General features: G+C 42.1%; 1 protein-coding gene across 1 annotated transcript in view; it reads left to right on the forward strand.

Annotated features, from left to right (window-relative positions):
• The first annotated feature begins 1,897 nt into the window (after nucleotides 1–1,897).
• Nucleotides 1,898–13,004, forward strand: part of trim71 (tripartite motif containing 71, E3 ubiquitin protein ligase) — a 53,677-nt gene continuing 42,570 nt past the window's right edge. The window contains exon 1 of the mRNA XM_080187211.1: nucleotides 1,898–3,113. Coding sequence (XP_080043337.1) covers nucleotides 2,142–3,113 — 972 coding nt within the window. The 5' untranslated portion in view covers nucleotides 1,898–2,141. The remainder of the gene's footprint in view (nucleotides 3,114–13,004) is intronic.

Raw genomic sequence — 13,004 nt, forward strand, 5'->3', positions numbered from 1 at the left:
AGATAAAGGGGGGGTGGTTTAGAACAGAGTTGAGGAGGAACTTCTTCACTCAAAGGGTGGTGAATCTCTGGAATTCTCTGCCCGTTGAAGTGGTGGAGGTTGCCTCGCTAAATATTTTTAAGACGCGGGTTGATGGGTTTTTGATAAGCGAGGGGATTAAGGGTTATCGGGAGAGGGCGGGAAAGTGGAACTGAGCCACGACAGATCAGCCATGATCTTATTGAATGGCGGGGCAGGCTCGAAGGGCTAGATGGCCTACTCCTGCTCCTATTTCTTATGTTATGTTCTTATGTTTTTCAGGTGATTTACCTCACATAACCACTTTTTCAGATTCCTTTTATTAACATCACAGAATATATGAGCTTCCTTGATATTACTGCCTCAAAATAAGTTCTTCTTAACTCCAGTTATGTAAGATACTTTTACAAAACTTGACAAGTAAAATGTATTTTTAATGAAGAAAGGAACAGGCTGAAGCCAAGTTGTATCACCCCCTACCACCACCCTGAGTTGAAAGGTAATTCAAACTCCAATGGGAAATGTTGTGGAGTTCCTCCTCCTCCAGGTGCTATGACTTACAAAGATGTTGGTGACCATGGACTTCCATTACATTAATGCTTTAGCAGAGTACTGCAGTGGTTTGCAATTGGCTTCTGCAGTATGGCTAACCAGAAAACTCTCCTGATCCTACTGCCATTCTGGAAGGATCAACCTTAAACCAAAATGTTACATATGCTGGAATTCTGAAATAATAGCAGGAACCAAGGAAAATCTCAGCAAGTCTGGCAATATCTGTGGAGAGAGAAACAGAGTTAATATTTTGAGTCCAGAGTCACACCGGATTCCAAAGTTTAACTCAGTTTCTTCCTCCACAGAACAATGACACATTCTCCTATTGCACACCTTAGAAACTAATGGTCATCAATATAACAACATATCAGAATCAACTGAAGCTAAATTCCATTGACTTTTTATATGACTACTACATTGATCTGTGTACATGGATTCCTAAATCTCTTTGGGCATCAGAGAACATTAATGAAAAGATTTACATATATGTTGGACTTGAAACATTCACTCCATTTTCTCTTTCCACAGATACTGCCAGATCTCCTGAGTATTTCTAGCATTTTCTGTTTTGATTTCAGATATGTTATGAACATGCTTTCCGTTAAATCGACAAATACTTGACTTGAATCCAAAGCTTCTGTTTCAGAGATAGGTTTGCCAACTGGAATTAAGTGTTGTTCTGCCTTCTTACACCAATTGCAAAGCAAAAAAACTCATTGCCCATGAGGATATGTTCGGCTGTTAAGCAAAAAAGCCTTGCCCATCCCTTCCATTTTTCAATACTTATATATCTAGTAAAGAGAAATGTCCAAAGTTTTTCTGAAAAGCACAATTTTTTAAATCAAAAGAGAAAATACTGGATTTTTTTTAAAATGCCCTGATGATTTTCCTCCAGGGTTTCATAGAGTTGTGATCTGCAGATTGATCCTAGATTGCTCACGACTCATATATGTGTATTAAATAGGTTTCTTGCATATTTTTGTTAATTCTTTCATGCAATGTGGGCATCACTGGCAAGGGCAACATTTTTTTCCCATTTCTAATTGCCCTTGAGCTGAGTGGACGGATGGGCCATGTCAATCCAACTCAGAGGTAGGGGACACCACTTACTTTTATTTCTTCGGATTTATGAATGGAATAAATTATGAATGAATGTATGAATGAATGAACGAGCGGAGTGCAAGAGAAAGGGGGGTCGTTGTATAAGTCTCGCTCCGCCCCTAACGCACCTGACGCTGGGTGACGCCGTGACGCAGGAACGGCGCCCCGCCCCCCACCCACCCCGTGGCGACGTCCAAAGAGGCGGCGGGAGCCGGAGAGAAAGTGCGAGAAGATGGAGCGCGAGGTGGCGGCGGCAACGGGAGGCAGCGGCTTGGGGCGCAGCTGAAGAGAGCCGGAGGGGGAGGAGGAAGAGGCCCAGGAAACACCGAGGATTGAAAAGTGGCCTAGTAGAGTTTAGAGTGAGGAGACAATACAAGACGAGCGAGTTTCCACCCCCTCCCCGGTTCCCACCCCCCCCTCAACACACCCGGTGCCTCCCGGGGGGAATATGAGCCACCGCCGGTCGCTCCATGTGGATTTCCCGGTCGCTGCAAAGGGGAGCGGTTCTCGCTGAGGACGCCGAGCGGCTGCCCTCCCCGCGGCCGCCCGAGCTGGCCCAGGGCCGCTTCTACCCGCGCTGTTACCAGCGCTCGGACGCCGCCATGGCCGCCCCGTTCTGCGGCCAGGAGCCGGCGGCTCCGCCTCAGGCCCAGAACCAGGGCAGCCCAGTTCCGCCGCAGGCCCCTAACCGTCCCGAGGCCCCGGCGGCTCAAGCCACTCAGTGCAGCCTGTGCCACTCCCGGGGCCTGCCGCCGGCTTCGGGGCCGCGCTCCCGGAGCCTGGCAGCCGGGCCTTCCCATCCCCCTCCCTCTCCTTCCCCGGCCGCCTCGGCAGCGGGTGGCTTGGCCGAGGAGCTGCGCCTGCTGCCCTGCCGCCACTCCTTCTGCCAGCCCTGCCTGGAGGCTCACCACCACCAGCGGCGTCGGGGACAGCGCCCGCCGCCGAACCGGCACCGCCCGGGTAACGGACCAGGCCCCGAGGCTGAGGCCTCGTCGTCGTCCTCGTCCTCTTCCTCCTCCTCGTCGTGCTCGGGCACTTCGGCCGAGCTCAGCTGCCCGATCTGCGAGCGCCTGATGCCGCCCGCCGACAGCGAAGGGCTGCCGGCCGAGCTGCTGCTGCTCAACAACCTACTGGACGTGGTATCGGCGGCCGAGGACGAGCTGGAGCCCGGCGGGGGCAATGCGAGGGGCCGGCCCCGGCCCAAGAGTTCGCAGGCCGGCTGCAGCTCGTGTGATGAGGGCGCCCCGGTGACCTCCCGCTGCCTGGACTGTGCCGAGTATCTGTGCGATCACTGTGTGCGGGCTCACCAGCGGGTCCGCCTCACCAAGGAGCATATCATCCACCGATTCAGGCAGCAGCAACAACACTACAACCAGCAGCCCTTCCCCAGCCTGCCGCTCACACATGAACGGGTCAGCTACTGCCAGCAACACGACAACGAAGTAGGTTTGCCCACTTACTAGGTTTCAAAACGTGAAGAGGCCGGAGGGCATTTGCTCACACTCTTGATTCGTTGGTTGCACGGGATTAAAATGCAGCCCGTTTCGTTGGTTGCACGGGATTAAAATGCAGCGCGTTTCGTTGGTTGTATGGCGTTAAAATGCAGCGCGTTTCGTTGGTTGTATGGCGTTAAAATGCAGCGTGTTTCGTTGGTTGTATGGCGTTAAAATGCAGCGCGTTTCGTTGGTTGTATGGCGTTAAAATGCAGCGCGTTTCGTGGGCTGTACGGCGTTAAAATGCAGCGCGTTTCGTTGGTTGCACGGGATTAAAATGCAGCGCGTTTCGTTAGTTTCATGGGGTTAAAATGCAGCGCGTTTCGTTCGTTTTGCAACATTTTTCGTAATTTCGGGAGACAATGCAATAAATCTTTCTTTTATTAAGTAAAGACGAACGATTTAGTTGCATTATTTCAGATTTTAAAACTTTGAAAATGTTTGTGTTTTGAAAGGTAGCACCGAGAGGGTTTTAGTTATTTGGGAAGATTTTAAAAAATACGTTCTAATCTCTCATGTAATGTAATGTTTGATTATTTTCAATTCAGTATTTGTACCCAATTGCTTTGGTTTCATCAGTAACATTGGCTTAATGTTATAAATATTTTGATTTAATACCGATGACACCAATGGTCGTATCAGTTAAGTTGTGTATGAGTTTAACCTAATTTAAACATTACAATTGCTTCCAGCATGTTTCCAACAATATTTTAAAACCTTATTTCAAATTCAAACTGTTTCTTCGTGTTCATGTTTAAGATCGGAGGTTTTGTGTTTGTGAAATTACTTTACGTGCTGGGTTCCCCTTTTTTTCAGATCATTTTAATTTGTATAAGAATTTAAGCTGGTCGCAAACATTTCGAAAATGAGGCCGTGTAGGATTTACTTTTAATTTTTAATCTGCCCGGTATTTGTAGTTCATTGAAACAATCTGGAGGCAACGTGTTCTGACTGGATTTGCAACCTATCTTCAGTCTAATATCATAAATATTAATCCTCACTTTTTGATTTCGATTAAACATTTGGCTTAGTATTACAGGAGTTTTCGACATCTTGATAACTGTTATCATCCTCGCTGTCTTGTCTACGTATTTGAATTAAGTAAAATTCACGTTTTCATGTGAAACCGTTGCATAATTTTTCGAAATTCTGGGTTAATAGTCGTAAAATGCAGGTATCTAACATGCGGTTGGCAGTGTATTCAAACGGGTGTTAACGAAAAGGGCGGTGTGCTCATAGAAAAATCTGGAATGTGCGAGGCGAGGCTGGATCGTGCCGTGTTTCGAGGAATTAATTTGGTCAATTCTTTGTTTCCACAAACCATGGTATGGCGAGACGCCAAGTATTTTTCATCGCGACGGTATCAATGTGCTAAACGTGTCTCATGTTCGGCAGCTTGGTAACAATGTCCTCGGAAACGTGGTATCGGGCAGCACAGCAGCCCTGTTAACATGTTGTGTCCATTCATGTTCTGCCCAGTGTGGATTGCACAACATATCAATAACGTATTGATTGATCTTGGAATGTCGTGATTAGCGGCAGTATTTTAGTTCAGCACTCTGGAGAAAATCGCGTTTGGTTTAATATCTCAATTATTCGATGCTGGAAGATGTGGATTTGGTTTTGTGTGTAGACACACGTGTCCTGTCCTTCCAGTTCAGGGGTGCTGGGCAGTTTTTTTCCACCAAACAAAATGGTGCCGGTTGTTGGGCGGGCGAGCTCACGGAGTATGCAATTCACTTTAAGGAGATTGGGTCCAGTCGTACTTTGCATTCTGTAAGCGAAGCGCCATGCTTTGTGTGTCTTCGCCTCCTCTTTCTCTCTCCCCCCCCCCCCGGATATTTCAAGTAACTGCGTGAAGGCAGCGTCGCTTGTCGAAAGCACCAAAGTTGTCATTAATATTGGGACTATTTTGTTTTAGTGAGATACTTCCCATCCAGGGGAGCAAAGCTTCTTTTGATTTAAAGAATTGCAATATACGATTTTTCGGCTTGACCAATGTAACAGTGGGAACACAATCCAATTTCCATTGGGGAGAGGTGAGATATTTTTAATACACATAATTGGCCAAGTAAAGAGATGCAAATTTTTAATAGTGCACAGTGCTCATCAGGATGGGTTAGCTCATTGGTCAGTGGAGTCCAGTGCTCAGCAGTACCGAATGAAAACGCAACAGATTGCAGAAAATCTACATACAACTCCAGAATCAATTTAAATGATTCTGGTATGTTGTGATTAGTTGCTTTTATTATGCAGACATTCCAAGAGCCTGTTTCTTCATGGAAATAGCTTCACATTTAGAGAAGGGAGTGAGGTGGGTCTGCATATTATGTTCTTTTGTGCTCAGAGTCCAAGACTGGTTCTGCTAAATTCCTGTTTAACAAAAATAGCTTATTTCCTTTTTGCATACTAGTAAACATAGCTATTTTTCTTATAACTTTCTAATCAGTTACAATTTGAGTATAGCATTCTTCATAGCAGGACCTTGACTGGGGAGGTTAGAACTGCCTGCTCTATTATACTATTTGAAGTGGTGAATTTTCCTGGACTCCTTGCCAACGCTCTTATTGTGATTTGCTGGACTTTGCACACAAAAGGACTGTTGCATTCAGCTCAGTGACAGGACAGAAGTAATTTAATACATGCAAATTACTATGGCAGATTTCTTGAGTGACATGACATGGTGCTACATAGTTGCAAATTAATTCCTGACCCCGATCTCATTAGCAAACTCCTTTTCCACTGCAAAAAAGGTCAGCACAATACATGGATAGGAATGGAGATGTTGGATAAGGTTATTCCATCAAAATAATCGTTGGTGCTGTGCCTAGATATGTTTTCGTTTGAGCTGCACGATTTGGGATGAGATTGCTAGTCTGTGTAATGTTTTGAATGCAGCCCTTCCATTTAAAGTCTGGGTTTTAGTCTACCTTAAACGTCTCCTTTCTCATTTAAAATAGTAGAATTTTACATTGGGAACACATTTGCCTGCCTTCTGAATAGGCTGCCACATTTTTTTCTTTAACATAACTGAAAGGATGTGTTGTGGATTTTCTTTCTACTCTATTCTAATGATACTCGTGTATTGAATAAAATTATTATAATTATTTAGTGACGTTTGAGTGTCCACTCAAATATTAAGTCAGTCTGTGGATGCATGCCCCATTTGGAACACAACATAAGCTGAGGGAATGCTGTATTGTCAGATGGTGACTTTGAGATGTTTCCACAACTGACCATAAAAGAAGTGTTTGGAGGAAAAAGCAGGAAGGTTCTTATGTTTCCACCATTGCTAAAATAAGTTATCTGGTCATTTATTTAATTGTGGGATCTTGTGTGCAAATTGGCTGGCATGATTAACTAATTTCAGCATTGACTACTTCACCTTATGATTTCTGTGAAGAGTTAGGATGCTCTGAGATGGAGAGTCACTAAATAAATAAGGCCTTCCTCATGATCCTTGATTTTCTGTATTCCAAACCTTTTAGAATTTGGATGAGTCACTGACCAGCAAAAATCATTTTTCCAGCTTTAACTACTCAAACATCTCCATTTTGAATTAATTTATAGATGTGATCTGACGAAAAGCAGCCACTAAATTATAATCAGTGATAGAAGAGTTCAGTGAATTTTTTTTGCACTTTCTATCTAGGTTTGATATCCTTCGTAAAGGAAAAAGGGTTTAAAACTGGGTGTTGTTCCAGCTGGCCTGGCGCATTTTGTGCAGACTTAGCATTGCATCTTTTTTATGCTATTCAGGTTTTTGAGTTGTCTGCTCACCTGAGTTGTGAATTTTTGTCCAACCTCCTAGACCTCAGTAAAGTTTGACCCTTTGTGTCGGATCGCTGTGCAATATATCACTTCGCAATTCTCCAAGAACTAGATTTTTGATCTCAAGGGAGTCAAGGTGGTAGGCCAGAAAGTGGAATTATGTCAATCAGATTTGTCATGAATTCTTATTGGAGCAGCTGAATTACCTCCCTTTTTTGATATTGTAAATGTCATCTGATCAATTTGTCTCTGATCCCTGAGACTTGCCTACAGGTAAGCACACTCATTCCTGTCATTTTTAAGGTCCAAGTAGGGAATTTTGGTCAGTATTTTGAGAAAGGAGAGGAGATGAATTATTGCAAAATCAGGCTCCTATTGATTATTTCTTCTGATATATCAATGGTAAGCCAGAAATGAAAGTAGTATGACTTGAGTATTTTGCAGATGATACAAAGATAGTTGGAGGGATGGTAGTGTTGAAGAGGCAGGAAGGCTGCAGAAGGACTTGGGCAAAGAATTCACAGATGGAAGTGAAGTTTTGCACTTCAGAAGGAAAAATAGAGGCATAGAGTATTTTCTAAATGGGATGAGTTCAGAAATCGGAAGCTCAAAAAGACTTGGAAGGACTGTGTAAGATTAACTTGCAGGATGAGTTGGTAGTTAAAGGCAAATGCAATGTTAGCATTTATTTTGAGAGGACTACAATACAACAGCAGGGATGTACTGCTGAGGCTCTTTATGGCTTTGTGGTATTGAGAGCAATTTTGGGCACTGTAACTAAGGATGGATATGCTGGCCCTTGAGAGGGCCAGGAGGAAGTTCACAGGGATCCAATTGCACAGCCTCAGAATAAAGGGATGACCCTTTGGAACCTAGATGAGAAGGAATTTCTTTAGCCAGAGGGTGGTGAATCCATGGAATTCATTGCCGCAGAAAGCTGTGGAGGCCAGGTCATTGAGTATATTTAAGACAGGTGCTTGTTTGGTAAAGGGACCAAAAGTTATGGGGAAAAGACAAGAGAATGGGGATGAGAAACATATCATTCATTGGCTGAGCAGACTCTGGGCCAAATAGCCTAATTCTGCACCTATATCTTAGTCTTATTGTGTAAGAGACAGGGAAGAGAAAGCAATTGGTTTGGTTTTTGTTTCAGACAATTTTTCACGTAATTCTGGATTAGGAAATTATGAATGTGGATTGCTGTCTTTTGAGGCGAAGTTGGAAAGCTCAAGTAACATTGTGGGGACATAATTGAGTTTGCGGTCGAATACTTATTAACAGTATAGTTGCGCATGTACAGCAATTGTGAACAAGCTGCATTGAAGTTCTTAACTTCAGATTTTTAGGAGAAGCGGGATGTTGGGTGGGGTGGGGGTTCTTTCTTGAAGGTAAACAAAGGTTTTGAATATGGAGATAGTGTGGGGAAAGTGGCAATTATGTCATTGAAGGATGAACTTCCTGTGTGCCTCCACATCTTGGAGATGAAGCGGTGGATGAAATTGAGGGGTATGATGGGGTTCTGCTAGTTATGTATAGCAAAGTTAATGATGGGAGTGAAGTTGATGCAAGAGACACATGATTTGAGGAAGAGGACTTTTCAGTATTCAATTGAGATTATGAATTTTTTATAATTTTTTGTCCGATGAAGTGCATCATGGCTATTTTTCTGGTTCTTTAAATTGGGGTGATACTGGAGGTTTTGAAGTATTAGGATGATGTCTTTTGATTACTTGATAACTGATCATTAGCAGTCTGTTACCTGTGTAGATTTACCATTGATAGACAGACATTCTTGAATGAAAATTCATAATCGAGCCGTCTGAATAATTTCTGGCAGTTGTTTAGCCTTGAAGGGCAGAAATTGCATTAAGCTAACTAATCTTTTGGATTGGGTAGTTACACTTCATTTTTGCTGGATGGTGTGGAGGAGGAGCATACTGACTTGTTCAAGGCCCCTGTTGCAAGTTCTTGGTTAAGATAACGATTGGGCCCTGCAATGCTTAACCAGTTTGTACCTATCCAAGTTCTGAGATTATCGCATCAAAATACTGGCAGACTGACTTTTTGTCCTTCAAAGATGTTGGCTTCAGAAGTAGTGGATAAATGAACATTTATTCAATTAAAAAAACACAGTGCACTTTGCACTAGGCAGAAACTTAGTGAGATGTAGAACTTTATGGGTTTCCAATGTTAACGGTAGTAGATTGAGTAGGAAAATTTAGTAACCATTGCAGTTGGGCTGCATCTAGACTTCAATCCACAAATAAGTATTTCATGTGGCTAACTACATTTTCTCCTTTTGCTTGGAGGGCCTTATCAAACTTGGAATCCTGCAGATTTGTATCAGTGTAATTGGGATAAAGGTTACCTTATCTTGGTGCTGAAATTGTGAGCCCACCTTCAATTATTTATACTACTCCTCAAATTCTGTCAATATTAGCAATATCTTCTAATGTAAAATCACTTTTGTTAGAGTATATAAAGGTTTTGTTAATTAATTCCCAGCAGCATCTGCTTCATCTGACCTTTCTCCACAGAATGCTGTGCAGCTGTATAGTTTCATTGATTGCAAAGAAGAGGGACCCCATCGTGCTGAACTAATTTTAATGCTGTGCTGGAGACCTTTTGAGATCTATATATAGGTTCATTCCTGCGAATCAGTTAACAATGTGTCCTGCTTAATTTTTTTTCCTGGCATTGCAGTTATTCGCATATGATAATGCTCTGCTTTTAAACACCTCCATTCAACTGCCATTTGTTGCTGCTCTCAGCTCCCTTCCAAGCATAAGAAGCAACTTGCTTACTGGTAATGAGCGGGAGTAGGTTTTCTTTGTACGTGCTACTAATTTAGAAATATCAGTGTTTTATGTAGGTGAAGCAAGCCAAAAGGCAAACAGTGCTAATTACATTGTGTACAGGCAATTGTCTCTTTGATTTCCATTGCTCCACCATCTTTTCAAGATATTTCAATTACTCCATCATCAAGGCTAATGGATGGTGAGTTTCAGTTAGTTTCCATGAAATCCCCACAATGTGGCTTTTATATGCAAGTCAAGCTGCTTTTTTTTAAAAAAACTAGGAATTTAGTATCATACTGAAGTCGGATGTTTCTCGATTGGATGTTAAGGTTGGATCTGACTGGACTTCCAGGATATAGCAATGGTTTCGGTTGATTACTTTGTACAGATGATGCTGAGTTACCAATCCTTCCTTCAAGCATGTACCATCAAGAATTGAACATATGTCACCATTGTTTAATTGCTGGATCAAACCTTTCAGCTCTTAAGTAATGGTAATGGAGAGTATTTGCCACTTAGATTGTGGTGTTTCAGGAAAGCCCACTGTAACCGTATCGAGGATACAAGAGAGAATCTGACCAAGTCAGGATTTATTGTTTGTTGGGAAAAGGGTAACTCTGAAAAGGATGTGGCTGAATTGACACCTTTCCCTACTATGGACAAAAGCCCACGGTCACCTGTATATGGTATCCATTATGACCACTGAGCTAATGTATTACGGGCAGTTAATGCTTGTGGAACTAAACTCACAATGTGATATTTACCACACAGCCAATTTTTGTAAAACACCCAGGCATAGTTGGCTGCTTTTCTCTTCATTTGAGGATCAGCCAAGTCAATATGCTAGGTCTCTATTATCTTTATCCTTTTGCTCTGTATGGGTTAATGCACCAGATGAGACATGCCCACTGAACTGCCAACAGAATTTTTCTCATTCTGTACATGCAAATAATTAAAATTGTTAATGTGTGGATTGTGTTTATCACCTAGATGTGTTTGAGTCAACGTTTTCCATGTCAAGGAAAAAAAGTACTTAATCTTTTTCCCATTGTCTTAAGATAAAGAACTAAAGCTGTCTTGACTTAATGTCACATGGCAGTGGAAGCATGTTTTTTGAAGTAGTTGGAAAAGAGTAGAAGGGACTTTATATGTTGTTCTTGGTCTTGGAGTGAATAATATTGACACTAGATGCCTAAAATGGGAAGTGTTCTGGTCCCTTGTGTGCTATCATCCTTCACCTTGAGCACAAAGTTCACAAGTCATTTGAAGATTCACAAATCACTTTTTTTTTAAAAATAGCTTTGCCTCTGAGTTTGTAATTCACTTGGCAATTCATTTTCAAATCGCCTGTTAGGAACTGGTACCAATATGACTAGACTAATCTGTAAAGGTTTGAAATTGGTCTCTGACTGGAATCTTTCCCCTACCCTTTCTAAAATACTGAAAGTCTTGAGTCACCCAAGTTACCCCTCAGATCTGCCAAATTAAAACGCTGTAGAAATTATTTCAGAATGTCCTTTACTGGAAGCCATAGTTGCAGGCAGTTGTTCTTTTGGCTTTATGGTCTTAATTTAGAATTTAAACTGATGGGGTAAAGAAATATCTGCAAATGTCTTGAATAAAATTTAATTTGGGCTATCTGAAGAGAAGCAAATTGGTGCTGGACATTCTCCATCCACTGATGTACACAAAGCAGGCAGTGGAAAAAAAACTCATTATAGTAAGAAGAGTTTTGAATACTGTTCGTGACTTGATGTAGACCTTGGATGCAAATTTTCTGTTTAAATTTCTTCAGTCAATTTTCTTCAACATTTACTCCAGAAAAGCTGTTGGCTTTACTGGCTTCGCCTGAGCCTAGATTTATGGTGGTAGAGTGTACAATTGAGAAGTATGCTGGTGTGTAGAAATTAGGCATATGTAGCAGAGGACAGTATAGGAACGTAATATCTCAACTTTTCACTGCAAATTAGTAGCTTTAATCCAATGTATCCCATGATTTAGTTTTTTGTTAAGGATCTCATGGGAAGCGTGGAATTAATTGTATGCTAAAAGGCCAGTAATTTGAGCTGGAATTTAATTAGACACTGATCGGCACCAAAAGTTGTTAATATTGCAGTTGAGTCAATTTATTGGAGGGGGAGGTGAAGAATGTGTGCAAGAGAGAACTTTTTATTTGGCTCTCTCATTTTCTCTTGAAATATGTTATCGAGTTTCTCTCCTTCTCTCCCAGTTTCTTTGCACGGAGTGCAGTTCCACAATGGGAAATAATTTTTCTTCCTTTCTTATAGTTCTTGTCAACTAAATAGTGTCTATTTTGATAGAGCAAAGGGTAGCATCTAATCATGAAATTACTAGTAAACCAGCTATGTAGCCAGCTAAAACTAGCAGCATGGAACTTGCAATCTTACCCCAAATGTGTTCTGTGTGTGCACCTTCAATTATTTCAGAGACTTGGTGGCTAAGTAACTGTTAGAATGGCAGCTGCTGTTAATGCCTTTCTGCCATTTGTTATTAATGCATGGCACTTTTTTTTGTCACTGGTGACCTTGTGTTCCTGAGGATATGACCTTAACATGCCTCTTTCTTTGAATTGTGTGCTTAGGGTAAGACTCTAGGCATCCGGGGGTGGTGGTCGGGGGGAGGAGGAGGAGAGAGAGAGGAATGGCTTTACTGCAGATGGTCTTATTTACTGTGTTTTATGGGGCTGAGTTTGCTTTATGTTCAAATCTTTTATTGCTTGAAACTTGCTGTTAGGAAAGGGAATTTTGAATTTGGGGTAGTTTGACTGCCTCGCGTAATGAGAGGGAAAAGTTGATGGGATGCTCTGTGTAGTGACTCTGAATAAGGACAGAATCTAGCTTGTCTCTGACATGGTCAAATAAGTAGGTTTTGAAGTTTACTCAGGATGGAGAAAGGAAGATGAGCCAGAAAAGTGTTATAGTTGGCTTTGGGAGGTGACAGACTTGGAGATTTTCAGCAGCAGGTGGGTTAAGGTGGGGTGGGTGTGGGAAATTTTCATGGTGGATTTGTTGCCTTGCAATCTTTCCATTGTGACAGATTGGATCTGCCCATTGCACCATTCCCTCCTGTAATTCCATGTGGAGACGAGGCTAGTAGGAATGAAACATTTGCTTTAAAAGTTAGTGATTTGTCCTCTCTTTCAACAACTAATTTGCCAGTACAATTTAAGATAACTGTATCCTCCATCACCTACGAGTTTTTCATTTCTTTACTTTCAAAAAGGGCATTGCAGATAAAACTGGCATTGCAG

Source organism: Carcharhinus amblyrhynchos, chromosome 4 (assembly GCF_965287045.1).
Source record: "Carcharhinus amblyrhynchos chromosome 4, sCarAmb.v2.hapA, whole genome shotgun sequence".
In the NCBI taxonomy this organism is placed as follows: Eukaryota; Metazoa; Chordata; class Chondrichthyes; order Carcharhiniformes; family Carcharhinidae; genus Carcharhinus; species Carcharhinus amblyrhynchos.